This window comes from Lytechinus pictus, chromosome 2 (assembly GCF_037042905.1).
Source record: "Lytechinus pictus isolate F3 Inbred chromosome 2, Lp3.0, whole genome shotgun sequence".
In the NCBI taxonomy this organism is placed as follows: Eukaryota; Metazoa; Echinodermata; class Echinoidea; order Temnopleuroida; family Toxopneustidae; genus Lytechinus; species Lytechinus pictus.
In genome coordinates, this window is record NC_087246.1 from 40,944,502 (window position 1) to 40,967,052 (window position 22,551).

The 22,551-nt window shown below is 40.2% G+C and overlaps 3 protein-coding genes across 3 annotated transcripts; 2 read left to right on the forward strand and 1 right to left on the reverse strand.

The window, feature by feature from the left end:
- The first annotated feature begins 11,565 nt into the window (after window positions 1-11,565).
- Window positions 11,566-12,240, forward strand: LOC129279621 (putative nuclease HARBI1). The gene has a single exon (XM_054915724.2). It carries the CDS (start codon window positions 11,566-11,568, stop codon window positions 12,238-12,240), a length of 675 nt encoding a protein of 224 aa, XP_054771699.2.
- Window positions 12,241-14,120: 1,880 nt separating this feature from the next.
- On the reverse strand, window positions 14,121-16,318 carry LOC135153228 (uncharacterized). Its single transcript, XM_064095645.1, has 3 exons — window positions 16,312-16,318; window positions 14,681-15,055; window positions 14,121-14,563 (listed from the first exon to the last, which is right to left on the reverse strand). Exons 1-3 carry the CDS (start codon window positions 16,316-16,318, stop codon window positions 14,121-14,123), a joined length of 825 nt encoding a protein of 274 aa, XP_063951715.1.
- Window positions 16,319-16,446: 128 nt separating this feature from the next.
- Window positions 16,447-19,086, forward strand: LOC129279589 (uncharacterized protein K02A2.6-like). The gene is made up of 2 exons (XM_064095646.1): window positions 16,447-18,532; window positions 18,809-19,086. Exons 1-2 carry the CDS (start codon window positions 16,447-16,449, stop codon window positions 19,084-19,086), a joined length of 2,364 nt encoding a protein of 787 aa, XP_063951716.1.
- The last annotated feature ends 3,465 nt before the right edge of the window (window positions 19,087-22,551 follow it).

Below are 22,551 nucleotides of genomic sequence, written 5' to 3' on the forward strand. Positions count from 1 at the left end.
TGTTGGATGAAAGCAAATGAAAAGTGTTATAAAAATACTTACATTGCTTCATGATTTGGAGAGCATATCGAGATTAGAGTAACAAGTGGAATGCCTCTGGTGGTCTTGCCTCCTTCACGCGATTCAATATAGCAGCAGTGCTGACTTTGAAAACTACTACAACTCGCACAAGATGTTCAGTGATTCCTGATTACTCTTATGTCCAAGTTTCATGAGTCAAATCCATAAACTTTCAAAGATTCATAGATGTGACCTTTGAACAGCGGTCTCCGAATTCAAACTTTGCCTGTATTTTGGTGTCATCTACCTACATACCAAAAAAATTTAATCCATTAAATATTTTTCGAGTTTTTGCGCGGAAACCAACTCGCTTAACGAGCTCTAACGAGCTGTGACCTTTGACCTGCGGACTCCGAATTCAAATTTAGCCTGTATTTTGGTGTCATCTGCCTATACACCAAACATTTTTAAAATCCATTAAATATTTTTCGAGTTTTTGCGCGGAAACCAACTCGCATATTTAATGAGATGTGACCTTTGACCTACATGCAGACTCCAACTTGCATATTTAATGAGCTGGAAACCAACTTGCATATTTAATGAGCTGCGACCTTTGACCTGCAGACTCCGAATTCGAACTTAGCCTGTATTTTAGTGTCATCTACCTACACACCAAACAGTTTTGAAATCCATTAAATATTTTTTGAGTTATTGCTTGGAAACCAAGTGGGGGACGGACAGATGGACGGACAAGGGCAACGCCCCGGGGGGGGGCACTTCCATTGACGAGTGGAAATCATGCGCGACCATGTGGTCTCGAAAAGCACCCTAAACATGTATTTTCCATATTCTGAAAATGCACCCCTTAACAATAACAAGTATTATTGGCGTCTGAAACCCTACCCTTAACAAGTATTGGAAAGAAAATGATACTCTTGAATGGCAAGTATTCCCTGAAATGAACCCCAAAACAAGTACAGCGATATGTCACGGGTCCGTCGGTCGTCAGTTTTACCTTTACACACCATTTGGTTTAGTACGGCCCCACCTTCCACACCTCTTGCAAATCGGACTCTAAACACGTAGTGTTGGGGCAAAAAAGACATCCTTTATAAAACATTTTAATTTTGTTTTATCATCCCCGCAAATTTGACCCTAAACACGTAGCTTTTCTAGCGAAATTGATACCCTTTTTTCATTATTCTTTGTGTTTTTGACACCCTTATCACGTTACGTATGTAACGTGCCCTATCTTGAAAAAGACATCCTTTTTACGTGTTTTTTTGGTCGCGCATGGTATCCACTCGTCAATGTAAGTGGCCCCCCGGGGGCAACGCTTAATGCCCCCTACGGACTTCGTCTGCGAGGGCATAAAAACCCAGAATTGTCATGTATCCCTTTCAGTTATAGAACTGATTTACAAAGAGGCCCTGCAAAATATGGTTTAGTCAAGTTGGTCATTAATGTTAAAACTGTAAAAAATGAAATATTTTATAATTCAAACAATTGAAAACAAAAGAAATAGTGAGTGATGGACATCATCGACTGTCTTATTAACATGTCACTGAGTTGTGCATATCACTGTTTTGTGAAAAATAAGCGAAACTTAAAAATGTCATAACTTTCTTATTTTACATCCGATTTTGATGAAATTTTCAGTAATGCTAGTTTGATTTTTCTCTACTTATTCAAATCAACGTTTTTCTCGGGTGGACTTGACCTTTAATAAGCTAACCCTTTTTTCATAAATAGTAAACAAAGAAGGATTACACATATGTTATAAACTTCGGCATTTATTGCCATGTCGGAAATGAAAGTTAGCATTTCAAATAGTCGCAAAACAAATCCTCATTAAAAGGATGATCCGGGCTGAAAATATTTATATCTAAATAAATAGTTAAATTCACTGAGCAAAATGCTGAAAATTTCATCAAAATCGGATAAAAAATAACGAAGTTTTATCAATATTTTGTGAAAACAGTTATATGCAAATCGTCATGAATATTCATTAGGTGGGCTGATGTCACATCCCCACTTCCCTTTTCTTATGTTATTACATGAAATCATAAATGTTTAATTTTTTCATACATGTGTAAATGATGTGTCTCCATTATGATGAAATAAGTTGCGGCAGTAAATAACTAATGCACTTAATCAGTTGTCAATCCAATTGTTTTAGTTCTTGGTATAAATTTTTTTAATAAACCTAATTTCATATAATGAAATACAAAAGAACAAGTGGGAAAGGATATCATCAGCCCACCTAATGAATATTCATAAATACATGCCTAGAACTATTTCACCGGCAAAATGCAAATCTTTAATATTCAATAACTTTGTTATTTGTTATCCGATTTTTATAAAACTTTCAGCATTTTGCTTTGTGAATTTTACTCTATGTATTGATATGTAAATATCTCCAGCTGGGACCATCCCTTCATAAGGTAAACTCTTTGGTAAAAATTGTTTATTTGTAAAAGAAGAAAAGCAAGATCTTGTAAAGATATCATTTTCTTAATTTCTTTTGATTTTTGGCCTTAGTGCATAGCATTTCTCTATAAATTAGCTAAATCGAAGTCCTGGTTCAAAGATAATTTTAGATGTTTCTCAGTCTTCTCATGCTCATCTTTTCTCATATTCGTCACATCTTTTCATATTTCCACAATACTTTTACTTGCCTCATACCAGTGCTGGTGCTCACACACATTATTCATATATTCTGTACTCTTATGGGGTGTTGCAAGAAACTTGCAATTGATCGCAAGTCAATTTCAGGTCCCAAAATCAATTGAAATTCATGCATTTCATTGCAAATTTGCAACTGACTGATGGCCTGCTTTTTGCATCAACAAGTATAAATTGATCTATTACTTGTAAATTTGCATCATAAATTTGTAATTGATCGCAAATATTTTCATGCAACACCCCAACATTAATTTTAAGGCATCTATGAATTTGACATACATCAAGTAACTGAAGCATCACCAGGCTTTAAACATTATAAAATGAATGAATGTAAGTCATTATAATAAGCTTTAGATACGGTACATAAAGCACTCAAGAAACACATGTGCATATAAAGTGCTGATGTAACTTTATTGAAGAAAAAATCAACAAAATACACTGAGATGTGAAGCAAATCTAGTCGTCAATATACTTCATAAAACTCTTGGATTAAGAAAGACAAAAGTCATGTTATCTGTATGGGTAACAAATACTCTACTCCACTATTCAAATAATAGTTTAAATTAAACTCCATATATCTCATACCATAAGGAAGACCAAACAATTTAGATTAGAAGGCCACACCCCGATGTGTACAAGACAACCTTTTACTGGAGTGGGCCTGTTTCTATAAAATATATGTACATACATGTAAAAGAATCAATCAATCAAGCAATCAAAAGAAAAAGCAAAATGATGCTATATATATCTTGTTAAGGAGAACAAAGCAGCAAAATAAAGCAAATGAATACTCTGTGAAACTCCTAAAAACAAAACTAGACAAAAGCATTATATATACGACATAAAATTCTTAGAATACAAAAAAAAAATCATATACCGGAGTTTAAAATACAATAATATGGCAAGTCAACTATATATTGTTGTTTGTGGGTGGGGGTGGGACGCAAAGCCAAATCCTCGACCACTATTAAAGCCAGAACCCAATCCTGATACATTCAGAAACCTGAAATTGATGATTGCACAAACATGAATATCCAAAACATTATGGATCTATATAGCCAAAATAATAACAGTTCCATGTCTTCTGACTCCATAATTACCAGAGGAATACTATATATTGGATATATACAAATTTGATCAATAAAACTGTAAAAGAGATATTCTAATAAAAAACTTTTGATTTGAGATCCAACGCGCAATGATCACTTTCCAACAATGAGCAGCTCGCCACCAACAGGAGATAGGTACCAGTGACGCCCTGGAATAGACCGGTTTACTAATATAGTCAAATTTATGGATGTTTCTTCCATCGGGGCCTGGTAACAAGTTATTCTATTAACCGGTACCTATTAATGGTATTTCAATACATGTACTTGGAATCCACTTTGCATACATTAGTTGTTGCTATTTTCGGCAAATATCAGGCAAGCTTTCCGGTTGTTAGAAGCAACCTTTGTTAAACTGGTATGCATAAAATTTGAATATGTTAGTAAACCGGTCTATTGATCCTTGTTTAATTCATATAAAATTAGAATGCATATAATTAGAAATGTTTATTTTGCAGGTTTTATTCTTGCTTGCATTCATGTCATGAAATGATCAGCGTGATGTTTTTGTAAAAAAAATCCCCCAAAAAATAAGAGTGAAAAAAATCCTCAAAGTCACAAATGGCTTTTTAGGTATGAAATTAAGCATAACTCCCAGACAGTTTTATGACCACTATTTTTTAGTAATCTGAAGACTTTTAATACAAGAACAAAGTCTGATATAGCAGTAGTTTCTGGAATTAAGGTGTAACATGGCCTGATAATGTAGCCTGGCCTTGTAATGTGAGCTAGCATTAAATAATAACTTGGCTTCAAATTGAAACAACTTATAACCGGGCCTTACAATATAACCTGAAATTAAAAAGTAATCTAGCTTTGTTAATAGACTTTAAAGTTTGAGACCCGTGCTTATTGTGTAACCTGGCCTTATAGTTTAACCTGCAAAGAGTTTACTTCTTAAAACAGTAACCTTGCTGTAAACCTGGCTTTAAAATATATCCTGATCTTTTAGTGTAATCTGGGCCTAGTTGCCTGATAGTGTGATACCTGTGCTTATTGTGTAACCTTGCCTTATAATGTAACCTGCAATTAAAAACTCATGTGGCTTCCATAGACTTTTAAGTGTGATTCATGTGATTATTGTGTAACCTGGCCTAATAATTCAACCTGCTTTAAAGAGTTACCTTCTTTAAAGCATAACCAGGCTTTAGAGTGTAACCTGGCTTTAGAATGTATCCTGATCTATAAGTGTAATCTGGGCCTACTTGCGTGCAGTATAAAAGACATCACCGCATTGGTCAGATCATGCTGAGAGGACTCGCACTACTGCGTACGGACGGTATTGATAAAAAAGATTCACGTTGCATGTCATGTAAGAGTCATATTAAAATCTTTGTGAAACACCCCCGACCTTATAGTGTAACCTGACTAAAAGTGTAACATGGCCTGATAATGTAGTCTTGCCTTGTAATGTAACCCAACATTAAAGAGTGACTAGGTTAAAACTGAAACATGGTCAACGTAACCTGGGGGGTGTTTCACAAAGATTTAAGTATGACTTAAATCGTACTTAAATGCCGACGCGTATCTGAAATGCAACGCGCAATCTAATTCATCAGTACGCAATAGTGCGCGTCCTCTTTGCATGATTGAACCAATGCGCAGTGCGGTCATGGCTTTTATACCGCGCAAAACTAGGCATTTAAGTGCGACTCTAAGTCATAATTAAATCTTTGTGAAACACCCCCTGGCCTATATAATGTAACCTGGAATTAAAAAGTAATCTGGCTTTGATAGGCTTTAAAGTGTGATACCTGTGCTTATTGTGTAACCTGGCCTTATAGTTTAACCTGCAAAGAGTTAACTTCTTAAAACAGTAACCTTGCTTTAAACCTGGCTTTAAAATGTATCCTGATCTTTTAGTGTAATCTAGGCTGAGTTGCCTGATAGTGTGATACCTGTGCTTATTGTGTAACCTTGCCTTATAATGTAACCTGCAATTAAAAAGTCAAGTGGCTTCCATAGACCTTTTAAGTGTGATTCATGTGCTTATTGTGTAACCTCTCCTAATAATTTAACCTGCTTTAAATAGACTTACCTTCTTTAAAGCGTAACCAGGCTTTAGAAGGTATCCTGATCTAAAAGTGTAATCTGGGCCTACTTGCATGCAGTATTTAAGACATCACTGCATTGGTCAGATCATGCTGAGAGGACTCGCACTACTGCGTACGGTATTGATAAAAAAGATTCATGTTGCATATCATGTAAGTCATATTAAAATCTTTGTGAAACACCACTGACCTTATAGTGTAACCTGACTAAAAGTGTAACATGGCCTGATAATGTAGTCTTGCCTTGTAATGTAACCCAACATTAAATACTAACTTGGCTTAAAATTGAAACAACTTATAGTGTAACCTGGCTTTACAATGTAACCAGGGTGGTGTTTAAGTATGACTTAGGTAGCACCTTAAATGCCAACGCAAATAGGCAGTAGTGCGCTGCCTCTACTCATGACCTGACCAATGCGGTCATGCCTTTTATATCGCACGTAATGAGGCATTTAAGTGCGACTTTAAGTCATACTTAAATCTTTGTGAAACACCCCCTGGCCTTATATTGCATACGTGAGTAGCAGACAGCATGGTAGTCGGATCGCAAGGTGTGCAGTGTCGAAGCTTAAATCGCATGGTAGTCGTAAGCCTCGACACCGCACACCTTGCGATCCGACTTTCATGCTATGCTGTCTTTGACTCACGCATGCTGCGCTTTTTGCCATAGCAACTGAGAAAATATCGCTTACTACGTACAGCGTATGCATGTTGTATATCATATACGCGTCGTGCAACTCTGCTGTCTGATTGGTTGGAAGTTGGATTGAGCCTGTCGTTCAGTCATAAGGATTTGACATGTCAAATCCTTACGGTTCTCCTTGCGACTTGTCTCTGACCGGTCTGCGACTCTCAAGCTGACAAGAGCTGTGACGCCGGATCGGGTCGTAAGGTATACACTTGCCTTAAAAGACATCACCGCATTGGACAGATCATGCTGAGAGGATCTACCTTTTCCTCATCTAAAAATGGGCGGATATCTTTCCATAGGTCCTCTTCCCTCTTCTTGGAAAGTTCCATTGTTGACTTAACTGGGGGCATCTGAAAAAGTATTGGGGTGTCCGCAGAGTTCACCATAAAAGATAATTTTTCTTCCTCTGCATTGCTTGCCTTCATGTTCCAGTCATAATGCCTTGTTCCGATAACTTAAATCTGCATGTTGGATGAAAGCAAATGAAAAGTGTTATAAAAATACTTACATTGCTTCATGATTTGGAGAGCATATCGAGATTAGAGTAACAAGTGGAATGCCTCTGGCGGTCTTACCTGCATCACGCGATTCAATAGAGCAGCAGTGCTGACTTTGAAAACTACTATTATAACTCGCACAAGATGTTCAGTGATACTTGGTTACTCTTACGTCCACGTTTTATGAACTAGACCAATACACTTACAGAGATATAATGGTAATTCAACAAATACCCCCAACATGGCCAAAGTTCATTGACCTTACATGACCTTTGACCTTGAACATGTGACCTAAAAGTTGCACAGGATGTTCAGTGATACCTGATTACTCTTATGTCCAAGTTTCATGAGTCAGATCCATAAACTTTCAAAGTTATGATGAAACAAATTCGTATATTTAATGAGATGTGACCTTTGAACAGCGGTCTCCGAATTCAAACTTTGCCTGTATTTTGGTGTCATCTACCTACATACCAAAAAATGTAATCCATTAAATATTTTTCGAGTTTTTGCGTGGAAACCAACTCGCATTCTTAACTAGCTGTGACCTTTGACCTGCGGACTCCGAATTCAAACTTAGCCTGTATTTTGGTGTCATCTGCCTATACACCAAACATTTTTAAAATCCATTAAATATTTTTCGAGTTTTTGCGCAGAAACCAACTCGCATATTTAATGACATGTGACCTTTGACCTCCAAATTGCATATTTAATGAGCTGCGACCTTTGACCTGCAGACTCCGAATTCGAACTTAGCCTGTATTTTAGTGTCACATCTACCTACACACCAAACAGTTTTGAAATCCATTAAATATTTTTTGAGTTATTGCTTGGAAACCAAGTGGGGGGACGGACAGATGGACGGACAAGGGCAACGCTTACGCTTAATGCCCCCTACGGACTTCGTCTGCGGGGGCATAAAAACCCGGAATTGTCATGTATCACGGGTGCACCATCTCACTATTAATTTTGTATTTTCAACTTGCTACACCTAATAAATGTGGTGTTAAACCTGACACCAGTAGGTGTCTATAGAATACCACACACTGAAGTGCTAAAATTACACACTAGAGATTGAATGTAACACCACTTTAAATTTAACAACCAAAAAGGTTGTAATAACACCTAATACTGTCAATTTAACACCGGGGTAAAATGACTGGTGTGTTCCTCTATGTACACCGGTTAACACCACAGTTTTTGCTGTGTATCAACCAATGAACAAATTGAGACCTTTGAACCAACTTGCATATATAATGAGCTGTGACCTTTGAACTTTGAATTTGAACTTAGCATGTATTTTGGTGTCATCTACCTACACACCCAATTTTTTTTAAATCTGTTGAATATTCCATAAGTTAATACGTGGAAACAAACTCGTATATTTAATGAGATGTGACCTTTCAACAGCGGACTCTGAATTCAAACTTAGCCTGTATTTTTGTGTCATCTACCCTACACACCAAATACTTTTAAAATTCATTAGATATTTTTCGAGTTATTGCGTGGAAATCAACTCGCATATTTAATGAGCTGTGACCTTTGACCTTCAAAATTCTCCGTGCATTATTATTTTGTTCCCTCGAAATTCTATTTCGTTCCTACGAAATACTATTTCGTTCCCACGCAATATTATTTCGTTCCCACGAAATACTTTTTCGTTCCCACAAAATATTATTTCGTTCCCACGCAATATTATCCCCCCTCTCTCTCCGATCCACATTTTAAATGTAACAACCAAAATGTTGTAATAACACCTAATACTGTCAATTTAACACCGGGGTAAAATGACTGGTGTGTTCCTCTATGTACACCGGTTAACACCACAGTTTTTGCTGTGTATCAACCAATGAACAAATTGAGACCTTTGAACCAACTTGCATATATAATGAGCTGTGACCTTTGACCTTTGAATTTGAACTTAGCCTGTATTTTGGTGTCATCTACCTACACACCCATTTTTTTTTAAATCTGTTGAATATTCCATAAGTTATCACGTGGAAACAAACTCGTATATTTAATGAGATGTGACCTTTCAACAGCGGACTCTGAATTCAAACTTAGCCTGTATTTTTGTGTCATCTACCTACACACCAAATACTTTTAAAATTCATTAGATATTTTTCGAGTTACTGCGTGGAAATCAACTCGCATATTTAATGAGCTGTTACCTTTGAACTCCATTTCGAACTTAGCCTGTATTTTGGTGTCATCTACCTACACACCAAATATTTTTAAAATTCATTAGATATTTTTCGAGTTATTGCGTGGAAATCAACTCGCATATTTAATGAGCTGTGACCTTTGACCTTCAAAATTCTCCGTGCATTATTATTTTGTTCCCTCGAAATTCTTTTTCGTTCCCACAAAATATTATTTCGTTCCCACGCAATATTATCCCCCCTCTCTCTCCCATCATCACCCCCATCATCATCACCCCCATCATCATCACCCCCATCATCACCCCCATCATCATCATCCCCATCATCATCACCCCCATCGTCATCACCCCCATCATCATCACCCCCCATCATCACCCCCATCATCATCATCCCCATCATCATCACCCCCATCATCATCACCCCCATCATCATCATCACTCCCATCATCACCCCCATCATCATCACCCCCATCATCACACCATCATCATCATCCCCATCATCATCACCCCCATCATCATCACCCCCATCGTCATCACCCCCATCATCATCACCCCCATCATCACCCACATCATCATCATCCCCATCATCATCACCCCCATCATCATCACCCCATCATCATTACCCCCATCATCATCACTCCCATCATCATCACCCCCATCGTCATCACCCCCATCATCATCACCCCCGATCATCACCCCCATCATCATCATCCCCATCATCATCACCCCCATCATCATCACCCCATTATCATTACCCCCATCATCATCACCCCCATCATCATCATCACTCCCATCATTACCCCCATCACCATCACCCCCATCATCATCATCATCCCCATCACCCCCAATATAGGGTATTTATATTGCACACATATCCACCTTGTTAGGTGCTCAAGGCGCTCCTATATTACTCGGCTAAGCTAGGCGTTCATAACGCACACAGCTTTTTAAAGAATTACTTCCTACCGGTAACCATTTACCTCACCTGGGTTGAGTGCAGCACACTGTGGATCAGTTTCTTGCTGAAGGAAATTACGCCATGGCTGGGATTCGAACCCACGACCCTCTGTTTCAAAGTCCGAAGACTAATCCACTGGGCCACAACGCTCCACTTAATAACCCTAACACTGTCAATTTAACACCGGTGTAAAATGACTGGTGTGTTACTCTATGTACACAGGTTAACACCACAGTTTTTGCTGTGTATCAACCACTGCCCCCCTCCCTCAGGTCAACCATAATTGTTCCAGAATCTAGTTAAATATTCCACATTTAAGTATGGAAATTGGTAGGTTCATGAGCTCCAAACCCATATTGTTAAGCTGAAGGTAAGCCAGCAAATCCAGCTTAATTATCCCAGCCCCATCACTGGTTTTGCCCCATTAATAAAGGATAAAAAACAACCTTTAAAAATTAAAAGGAGGGAAAAACAGTGACTTACTTCGGCTGTCATGCAACTCCCACTTCCCTGGTTTATTCAACTTAATAAATAAACATATGGCCATTGAGTCCCTGTACAGATTGAATTAGAACTTCGGTCTCTGTATTTGAGTGGAGCCACAATGGAGTTCAGCGGAACAACCAATATAAGTTACAGAGACCAAAACTTAAAACAGTTATATAATTACTCCTTAACATTACATAACTGATATAGTACGATTCTTTCAATAATACTCACGTATTTTATGGAAAATTGATGGTACCGTGCACGGTACTGAATTGATTTTCTCGCACAAACTCCCCATTCAGTGCGCGCGCGTACATTATATTTGCAATAGAACACTTTTTCGCGAACTTACCCGGCGAGTTACACGTTAAGCCCGAGTCGCTTTTAAGACCTAAAGCCCCTTTCACAATTGTTGCCAAACAGACTACAACGGCTTGCGACTCGAAATTTTTCCCGTTGTACGACTCGTTGTAGCCGTTGTACCACTTATTGTACGATCCAGATGCGACAAAATGGTCGCATCTCGGTCGGGAAAAAAAAACGTACTGCTCCGATATTTTGAACGACTGACGCGATGAAAAATAATTGCACGACAGGCAGTACGAGTGTTGTGTGACTTTGCACGCACTCGTAAGACCCCGAACGAGTGTTGCACGAGTATTTTCATGTCGTACGATGATGCATCCTGTCGTACGAGTCCGTTGTACCACCCTAAGACTATTGGAAGACCTGTCTTGCCCCCTTTGCAACGTTGTACGATTTTTTTCACCCCCAATATAAGCTCGAGAACTCCTGAGCTTTCATCCCAAATGTCTGGACCATCCATACTGTAAACATGGCTGCTGCTCGACCAATAGCTCCTGGGAGGCTCTTGCATTTGCTAAGTCTGAGAAGGCAAATCCAAAACGTTCAAGACATGTCATATTGATGGCCTTACTCATCCGTAGACGTCAAAGACATGCAAGGCAAAGAAGAAGGTGGTGGGTCAAACCCTGGATTGAGAGACGTGTGCTGTTTGGACAGTATGATAGTCTGATGACGGAGTTGCAGAGAGAATGTCAGGGTGACTTCCTGAACTACATGAGGATGCCACCAGAAACGTTCCTGGAACTGTTGCAGCGCATCACTCCGAGGATAGAGAAGTCCTATTGCTACCGGCAGCCACTGGATCCTGGGCTCAAACTGGCCATCACCTTGAGATATCTTGCGACCGGCAACAGCTACAAAACCCTGCAGCAGTATGCCTTCCGTGTTGCCCATAATACCATCTCTCTGTTAATACCAGAGGTGTGCCATGCCATCATCAGTGAATACCAAGATGAAGTATTTTCCTGTCCAACTACCCCAGATGAATGGAGAGAAGTGGCACGGACTTACGCTGACAGATGGAACTTTCATCATGTCTGCGGAGCCTTGGACGGAAAACACGTGGCCATCAGAAATCCACCAGGCTCTGGTACGATCTACTACAACTACAAGGGTTTCTACAGCCTCATCCTCTTGGCCCTAGTTGATGGCAATTACAAGTTCCTCTGGGCTGACGTTGGTAATCCCGGTTCATCATCGGATGCCTTCTTCAGGTCTTCAACCACAGCCCGCTGAGACGTGGACTGGAGAATGGTACTCTTGGCCTGCCAGATCCAGAGCCCCTGCCAGATGATGACCGAGACACCCCTTACTTCTTAATTGGGAACGACGCCTTCCCTCTCAGGACATGGATGCAGAAGCCGTACTCAAACCGTGAGCAGACCGACGAGGAGAGAATCTTCAACTACTGTCTCTCGAGGGCTCGCCGTGTGGTGGAGAACATCTTTGGCATCCTTGCCCATCGCTGGAGATGCTTGTTGAGTACCCTACAGCTTGATCCAGAAAAAGCCAGGACAGTCATTATGGCCTGCATGTGCCTCCACAACCTAATGAGAGATCGTTTTCCTGGGCTTCAGAACATTGACGTTGACCATGAAGATGAGTTGGGCAACCACATCCCTGGGGCATGGAGAAACGCAGCAGTTCTGCAGGAACGAGTTGGCGGAGGCTCCCAGGCAAACAAAGAGGGCAAGAAGCTGATAACTTACCTGAAGCACTACTACAACAGTCCAGTTGGAAGCCTGCCCTGGCAACAACACATGATATAGACTGCCACTTGGCGCACTACTTGGGATACAGCACAGACTCTGCCATAAAAATGGCATGTAAACTTCGATCATGATTTTGTGGAATGAATCATTTCAAAGTAGAAATGAATGACCATGTCAACAGTTATTTTAAACATACATTATTTTTACATCGAAAGGTAGTTTGAAATTTAAAAAGTTAACTCTCCTTAATAACATGTGTTTGAAATAAAATAATGAAGGAGAACATGTTTGAAAAAAATGTGATTTATGAGAATAAAAAAGATGTACAGATATAACATATTTTCTTTTGTCATTAATCATGTTGTTTTAAACATGATATATATTTTTCAAAGACATTTTATTAACGATAATTAATTTTATTGACCATGTTAACGTTTAAATTAAAGTTTGAAATAAATGTTCCAAAATGGGTCAGTTGTAAATTAAATTGAGAGAGTTCATCAAGTAACAATAACAATCCAAACAAAAGTTCACTGTTCATTTTCTTTTTTGATAAGTCTGACAAGTTCAAATGGATGATGATTGATGTGACGGCGCTGTTGCTGCCTCCTTGATTTAGTGGAATGAATCATTTCAAAGAAGAAATGAATGATCATGTCAACATTTATTTTAAACAAAAATTTCTTTGACAATGAAAAAAGAAGAACATTTTTGAAAAAACGTGATTTATGAGAATAAAAAAGATGTACAGATATAACAAATTTGATATTGTCATTAATCATGTTGTTTTAAAAATTATATATTTTTTCCAAGACATTTTGTTAACGAAAATGAATTCTAATTCACCGAGTAAATGTTTAAAAAAGTTTGAATTAAATGTTCCAAAATAGAAAAAAAATTTAATGTTTCAAATTATAATTTGAGTTGAGAGAGTTCGTCAAGTAACAATAAAAACAATCCTAACAAAAGTTCACTGTTCATCTTCTTCATCTGACAAGTTCAACTGGGTGATGATTGATGTGTTGGCGCTGTTGCTGCCTCCTTGCTGCTGCTGCTGCTGCTGAAAGGGGGCCTGCTGTTTTTGCTGGAAGTGGGGGTGCTGCTGCTGGAAGGGGGCCTGTAAATTGGGCTGCTGAAATCCTCCCTGAGGGTTCTGAGGGGTCCAGGTGCTGCTTGGCCCGAGCATCCCAAGGAAGGAAGCAGGTGGAGCGTCCTGGGTGAAGCCGATCGGCGCTGACTGAGGCCTGAGTGGCTGGATCATCTGGGGAGTGCTGGGGGGAGATACTGGGGTGGTGGAAAGGTGGTCCGCCCGATCCTGGTAGCGGCTCACCAAGTTGAAAGTGTCCCTGGTGAACTCTCGCCAGAGGGGTCTTGGGAGTGGGCGGACGGCCTGCAGCATCCATTCTAGCCAGGCCTGCCTCTCGTCAGCGCCTTGGGTGAGTGCCGCATCCACCTGGCTCCGGATGGCCGTCTGCTCGGTGGATGTTCTGATGAATTCCAGGAGGGCCTTGTCCACATCGGTGGGCGACCCCCTCTTTTGCCTCTTCTTGGGAGGTGTAGCCCCCTGGCTGGAGACTTGGTTGGAGCTAGTGCTTGGCTGGCATCTGGACCCTCCTCATCTAAACCCTCTTCGTCGGAGGCGGCTTCAGTAATTCGGCCACTGAGGTGGCCCAGTTGGCAGCCCTGTGACCGATGGACTATGTGCTTCGTCAGAAAACCAAGGTTGTTATTGACCCATCTCTGCCTGGGGGTAAGGACGATGGCCTTCTGACCACTCTTCTTTCCAGCGGTCTTCATCTTCCCCAGGATGGTCCTCTGGCTTTTATACCATAGTCTGATGTCGGCCACTGAAAATATACAAAATGTAGAAGCCAGAAATTAGTCAACATCCAAAAAATTGGCATTTTTAACTAATAAACATCATCAATAAATCGGAATGTGCATATTTTTTAGCTACTACTTACCGGTGACTCCCAGCTTTTCCGCCATCTCCATGTACTTGCGCTCCTTCTTCTTAGAGTTTTTGAAGTCCACCTTGCTCTTGTCGTAGATGAACTCATTGTCAGCGAAAAACTCGGCCAGCTCCTGCTCCATGGCTTTGGTGATACCGCAGGTAGCATGGCCATCTGTCACGTTGTTCTCATCACTGGCGGCGGCTGGTGGATCTTGGCCCCCTCCCTGCAGCATTTCATCATCCTCGGTCTGGTCTTCACCAAATTCATCACCCTCATCACCAGCTATGACAGAAGCAGTAGCTTTCTCCTCGGCCACGGGTATAGGCTGGGGCCCTTCCTCCTCATCAGGCTGATTTTTCCTCTTTTTCCTTGACTTCTTTGGGGCTATGCCGATGCTTGTATTTTGGTTGTGTCTTGTTCACTGTAGCAGCGTCTCGTCAGGCATCAGCGGTTGTAATGAAGAAAGTCGCATCGCGTGTCGCATCGCGTGTCGTATTTATAGGCCAACACCTCGCGCGACAGGTGGTGCGGTGTGTCGCACAATGGGTCGTAGCCTTGTACGATCGGTTGTAGTAGTCGTACAACGGGTCGCTAGGTCGTGCGACATATGGCGCTACAAAACGCATATGTCGTGCGACTTGGTCGCATCATCGTTCAACCGTTGCAACCGTTGTACGACTGTTGCACCCGGAAACATGAAAATAATCGCACGATTATGTCTCACGACTGTTGTATCCTCGTTCACCTCTCGTACGATTTTATATATTGCTTGCGACTCAAAGACAACACTTCTACAACAGGACGGAAAAAAATTTTTCGAAAAAAAAAATTATCGCACGAGTGAGGCGCCAATAGTGAAAGGGGCTTTAACAATCGTGTCCCACTCTGTGTGCGTGATGATCGAATGAGAGAACTACTCATTTCGAGATCTGACCTTGATCTCACGACTGCTATAGACGTGTGTAAAGCTGTAGAGGCTACCTTCTGTCCAAATGAAAGCTCTGAGTCAAAAGAATGAAGACATACATAAGGTTGGACAGAGACATTTCCCAAAGTCTGGAAGAAAGAAGTATAGCACGCAGAAACCAAAAGGGAAAGATCTACAGAAAGTTTAATCAGAGGTTAAGAAGTGCAAGTTCTGTAACAGGGTTCATGAAATGAAAAAAAGAGTCCTGTCCAGCATGGGGACAAAAGTGCAGAGCTTGTAGTAAGCCTAATCACTTTAAAGGATCTTTAAAGGATCTTTGCAAGACCAGGAATGTTCACCATGTCGGAGATGATGACTACTCATCCTCAGCTGTAAGCATTAGTTTTGTGCAAATTAATGCAGTGGATATGGACAAAGAGCCAATTATCTGTAACACGCTTATCAAAAATCAGAGGGTACCGTTCCAACTGGACTCAGGTGCAACAGTGAATCTTCTTCCACAAAAGTATCTAAAAAAGGAGGATGTAGTTCAGAGTGCAAACATCCGTCTATCTATGTGGAATAAGGCTACAACTCAGGCTATTGGCAAGTGTAAGGTGATAACCAGAAATCCTGCTACTGGCAAGAAATACAAAGTTGAATACATTGTAGTAAAGGAAGATCTACCTCCACTGTTGAGCAAAACAGCAGGGGAAAATATGCAGTTCATTACTGTTCATTATGATTCCCTTGAGCTAGTACGCATCATAAGTTCCTGAGATAATTCCTGACCAATATCCTGATGTGTTCTCGTCTTCTTCAATTGGCACTCTGCCTGGAAGTCCTGTTCATCTGACAGTTACGGATGATGCAATGCCCAGCTAGAATCATCCCTGAATCCTTGAAAGGCAAAGTAAAGGATGCACTTGATGATCTTCAGGCAAAAGACATCTTCGAAGAAGTCAGCTCTCCAACTGATTGGGTAAATCAGATGGCTGTGGTGCAGAAAAAATCTGGTAAAGTACGTGTTTGTCTAGACCCCAGACCTCTCAACATCGTGCTTAAGAGGGAGCACTATCCCTTACCTGTCTTAGATGATATTCTACCTCAGCTTTCAGATGCTACAGTCTTTTCAATCTGTGACTTGAAAGACGGATACCTTCACTGCAAGTTAGATGAAGAGTCTAGTTTACTGACTACTTTTGCCACACCCTGGGGAAGGTACAAATGGAAACGTCTTCCATTTGGTAGTGAAATCTTCCAAAAGAGGCTTCACCAAGCACTTGATGGTCTTTCTGGAGTCCGCTCTGTGGCCGATGACATAATCATCTGGGGCAACAGTGATGCTGAGCATGATGCCCGACTACATTGTCTACTGAAGAGATGTCAGGCTGTTGGCATTGTGTTGAACAAGGAGAAATGTCAGTTCCGACTGAAGGAAATCACATTCCTTGGCCACATCGTATCCAGCTCTGGACTCAAACCTGATCCATCAAAGATCGAAGCTATCCTGAACATGACTAATCCTTCTTGCAAAGATGACATCCATCGCTTGTGTGGCATGGTAAACTACCTATCCAGATACCTACCTAAGTTATCAGATGTGATGAAACCTCTCAATGACTTGACGCATAACAACTCAGCGTGGACTTGGGACTCCAACCACGACAAAGCTTTCAAGGTGTTGAAAGAGATGCTAGTGCAGGCACCTGTGTTGGCCTTCTACGATCATAGCAAACCGCTAGAAATTCAGACAGATGCCAGCTCCACAGGCGTAGGTGCGGTTATGCTACAAGATGGAAGACCGATAGCCTATGCTAGCAGAATGCTGAGTAATGCCGAATCCAGATACTCTGTCATTGAGAAAGAAATGCTCGGTATAGTATTTGCACTGGAGAAATGGAATCAATACACCTATGGCCGTGAATTAGCTGTGTTCACTGACCACAAACCTCTTGAAAGCATCTGCAAGAAACACCTGGATAGAGCTCCAAATTGTCTGCAAGGGTTACTGCTACGAGCTCTTGCATATGACATACAAGTGAGATATCTCAAGGGCAAGGACAACGTCCTGGCTGATGCTCTTAGCCGTGCTTCTCTTCCCTATGAGAGTGGACAACATGATCTAGAAGTGGTGAATGCTGTTAACCACTTGGCACTACCTGATGACAAGATAGCAGAGATAAAAAGACAGACTGCCAATGACCCTACTCTCTGCCAACTCAAAGACACCATTCTTGAAGGGTGGCCAGACCACAAGTCACAACTTCCTCAGTCACTCACCCCATACTTTGGTTTCAGAGATGAACTTTCTGTCAGTGATGATCTAATCTTCAAGGGTGAACGGCTTGTAGTCCCAAAACAAGTCAGGCACAAAATGAAAGAGGAGTTACATCGTGGTCACAATGGTGTCGAGTCAACTTTGAGGAGAGCTCGTGATCATCTCTACTGGCCGGGCATGAGTAAAGAAATCCAGGAATTTATTCAAACATGTGCCACATGCCAAGAAAACTCCAGCTCACAGCTTGCCCAGCCTCTGATGTCGCACCAGATTATAGACAGACCATGGGCTAAAATAGGACTGGATCTTTTCCATCATAGTAATGACACATATTTGATCATGATCTGTTACTACTCAAACTACTTTGAGATAGAAAAACTACAGAGGACAACTGCCCCTGCAGTCATCAAGAAACTGAAACAGCAGTTTGGGAGATATGAAGTACCCGAAATCATCGTATCTGACAATGGTCCTCCTTTCTCCTCTAACGAATTTGCTGAATTTGCCAAAAAGCTTGCAGTTAAGCATAATACCATCTCTCCATACAACAGCAAAGCTAATGGCAAAGCAGAGTCTGCTGTCAATACTGCAAAAAGACTACTTACAAGATGCAAGGATACTGGAGATGATGTTAATCTAGCCTTACTCAACATTCGTAACACCCCTACACAAGGTATCCATAGTAGTCCAGTCCAGAGATTAATGGGTCGTCGGACTCGTACTCTCCTCCCCACTTCGACTCGGTTGCTTGCACCTGATCGCAACCCACAGGCTGATCTTGAGAGAATGAAAGAAAGCCAGAAACGTCAAGCAAAGTATTTCAACAGAGATACAAGAAAGTTGAAAGATCTCTCACCAGGAGCAGTCGTAAGAGTCAAGCCATTCAACAATAACAAGAAGTGGAAGAAAGCAGTTATCCTTAAGTAACTGGATGACCGTTCCTATGAAGTTCGCTGTGAGGGCCAGGTTCTCAGAAGGAACAGAGAACACCTCAGAGCCACATCTGAACCACAAGATGTACATGACACTGGTCCTGCTCTTTTCAACTGGAGACGTTCTGATGGTAATCCTCAACCTGATGTACCAACTACTGAGCGCCATACTTCCTATACCAGGACCCAGATATCCCAGAACGCGGATATTAACAGTCCGGAGAAGTCGCGTGATCCAAACTTGAATACCTCAGAAACGGAACCAACCAAACCCAGCTTCCCTAAGACGATCTAGACGTCAGCGACGCGAACCGCTTAAAATGAGGGATTTTGTTACGTATTGAACATTTAAACCGAAGAAGGAAAGAAAGTGAATGCTGAAATAAATAAACTGAACACTAACATTTCTTAAACAAGTTTTTTGTGTTTTTTTAACTCAAGCAAATTTTGAAGTCAGAACTGAAGCAACAACCAACTCATTTATCAACTCATCTATCTGGACTTTTTATTTTGTGAAATTAACCTGGAAAATTTTACCTGGACTTTTAAAACATTTTGTTTGCAACTGGAAGAACTGTTTTTAACTCAATTATTCTTTTTTTGCAAGTATAATTTTTGTGCAACTACAAAAATGTGAAAGTCTCATAAACTGGTATTTTGGTTTTATATTTTGGAAATATTTACATACATTTTATTGTTTGGTTTATTATTGATTCTTTTCAATTATATACATTCTCTCTAGCACAAAGCTCAAAGAAGGGAGGATGTTACAATAATTTATCTGCATGTTTATGAGATTTGAGGAGCATGTAATGATCCTGCCAAAAGAGGGCGCTACAAACGTTTACTTATTAAAGGAGAATGAAACCCTTGAAACCAGCTGAATCCATATCAAAGAGAAAAATCAAAGAAACATATTGTTGAAAGTTTGAGGAAGATTGAATGAATAATAAGAAAGTTATAAGCATTTGAATATTGAGATCACTAATGCCATGTAGTTCCTCCCATTGGCAATGCGACCAAGATCTGTGATGTCACACACGTACAACTCCCTCATTACTTTAGTACTTATTTCACTTATATTCTCACTTTTATAGAGTCTATCACGAGGTGAGGTGTTCTCTTTATGAGAGGACAAGTAAAGAGGTTTCACAACATTATATCATTGATGAATCGTTTGTCGTATGATTAGAATGAGCAAAAAGAGATGTTTTGGGGTATATTTTAAGTGTCCAAAAGGGGAGAGTTGTTCATCTGTGACATCATAGATCTTGGTCGCATTGCCAATGGGAGGATCTCCGTAGCATAGTGATCTCGACATTCAAATGCTCCTAACTCTTCTATTACTAGTCCTATTTTACTCAAACTTTTGTTGATCTTATTCTTTGATTTTTCTGCTTTCACAAAAGCTAACTTGCTCCAAGAGTTTCATTCTCCTTTAAATGCTACTCTCTCGACTATACAGAAGCTGTGTACTACTGTTTGATTCTGACTTACAATATAACTTGAAACAGTGCCATTGTCGACTGTCCAACAAATCGCCAAGAAAATAGTTTCCAACGTTGGTCCTTTGTCGGTTGTTCAGCAACTCTCCATCGAACTAGTTTCCGACGTAGTCAACGCTGTGCCTTTGTTGGCCGTTCAACACCTATCCAATCAAACACGCGTTTCCAACGTTGTGACGTTGTTGGCTGTCCAACAAATCTCCAACACACTAGTTTCCAATGTTGTGCCATTGTCTGTTGTTCAACAACTTTCCAACGTTGCCAACGTTGTGTCATCGATCGACTATCCTACTGATCTCCAATCTACCAGTTTCCAACGTTGTGCCATCGTTGACTATCCAACAAATATCAATCGAACTAGCTTCTAGCTTTGACAACGTTGTGCCATAGTTGGTTGTTCAACAACTTTCCATCGAACTAGTTTCCAACGTTGTCAACCTTGTGTCATCGTCGACTATCCAACTAATCTCCAACCTACTCGTTTCCATCGTTGTGCCATTGTCGACTGTCCAACAACTCTCCAACTAACAAGTTTCCATTGTTGCCAACGTCGTGTCATTGTTGATTGTTCAACAACTTTCCAGCGAACTAGTTTCCAGCGTTGCCAACGTTGTGCCTTTGCTGGCTGTCAACAACTATCCAATCAAACGTGTCTCCAACGTTGTGACATTGTCAACTGTCCAACAACTCTCCAACTAACAAGTTTCCAACGTTGCCAACGTCGTGTCATTGTTGATTGTCCATCATCTTTCCATCAAACTAGTTTCTAATGTCGATTCAACGTTAATCCATCAAGTTTTTCCAACGTCCAACGACTTTCAAGTTTCCAACGTGGAGCCAACGTTGGCTTGTTACCTGGGAAAGAACAATGTTTTCATTCTTTGAAATAAAGAAAGAAAGAGAGAAGAAAACAGGAAGGGGGAAGGAAGGAAGGAAGGGAGGGAGGGAAAGAAAGAAAGAAAGAATAAGGGGAAAGAATTAGAAGGAAAAATATAATAAAGAATGAAAGAAAGAATGAAAGAGAGGGAGGAAAGATTGGAGGGAGAGAATGAAAAAATAATAATGGAAGGAGAGAAAAAACGAAAAGAAAAAGGTGAGGAAGGGAGAAGGAAGTAAATAAAAGTATAAAAAAAGAAAGAATGAAGGAAATAAAAAGGGCAGATAAAAGAAAGAAAGAAAATTAACACACAGAAAGGATCAGGAAAGAAAGGTAGGAAATTTTAAAAGATAGATGGAACAAAAAAAGCAAGCAGGAAGGATAGAAGGATGAAGGATAAAAATGAAAAATAGAGGAAAAATTTCAAACTTCAAGCAAACAAAAGCAATCCAATCATCTAACAGAAATGATAATGATATTTGGTGTTTTTTAGATCTTTAAAATTTTGGAAAACTAAGTGGTTTAGAAATGAATAAAATTTCAAAGTGAAACATTGTCAACTTACAAATTAGAGGAAACAGCGTCAGCATCCTACACAACAAGACTCAAAACGAAAGCTAAAACAACTACATGTAGATCCAGTTATGAAAACTAAAAAAAAACTTGTTCCTCCTATTAAATCAGTGATCTGAGAATCTAAAAATATGATCATAAAAATTTCCCGCCGATTTTGTGATTATTTTGGTGGAAAAACTGTGTATCAATTGAGATTGTTTGCACCATTGAGAATCTGCTCCGATCCTGCATGCATAGAGCCTGCCACACACAGTTAGGAATCCAGCTCGTTTGCAATGTATTGGGTTAGGATAAAAATCACCCGCAGAACTTGCAAAAGTTTAGTTATCGATTAATTGTTGCTCTGCTTCGTCATCTGTTTGGTTATTTGATGAAAATTCGTCACTTTTAAATGTATCAACTACATTTTGTTCAATATTCTAAAAATACGGGACAGGTATCCCGGGAAGGGTTTGTCGGGACGCCGGGACAAAGGAGCAAAATACGGGACGATCCCGGGAAATACGGGACGTCTGGTCACCCTGGAAATATTTAACAAGAGGTAGTGGTCTTTTTGTGCAATTTTTGACATACATGTGGAATATTTCATACTGACCAGGATATGCATATAACTGGTATGTGAAAATAAGCGAAATTTAGTGCCACAACTTTTTAAATGGAATTACCATTGCTATGCTTTTCTGATTTGTGCTCTAATTAGTAAACTTGTTAGAGTTGACTTGGTTTTGTTTATCCATCACCCATTCCTTTATGTAAAGGTGTATTGATGTATAAGCACATGTCGTGCAACATCCATTCTCTT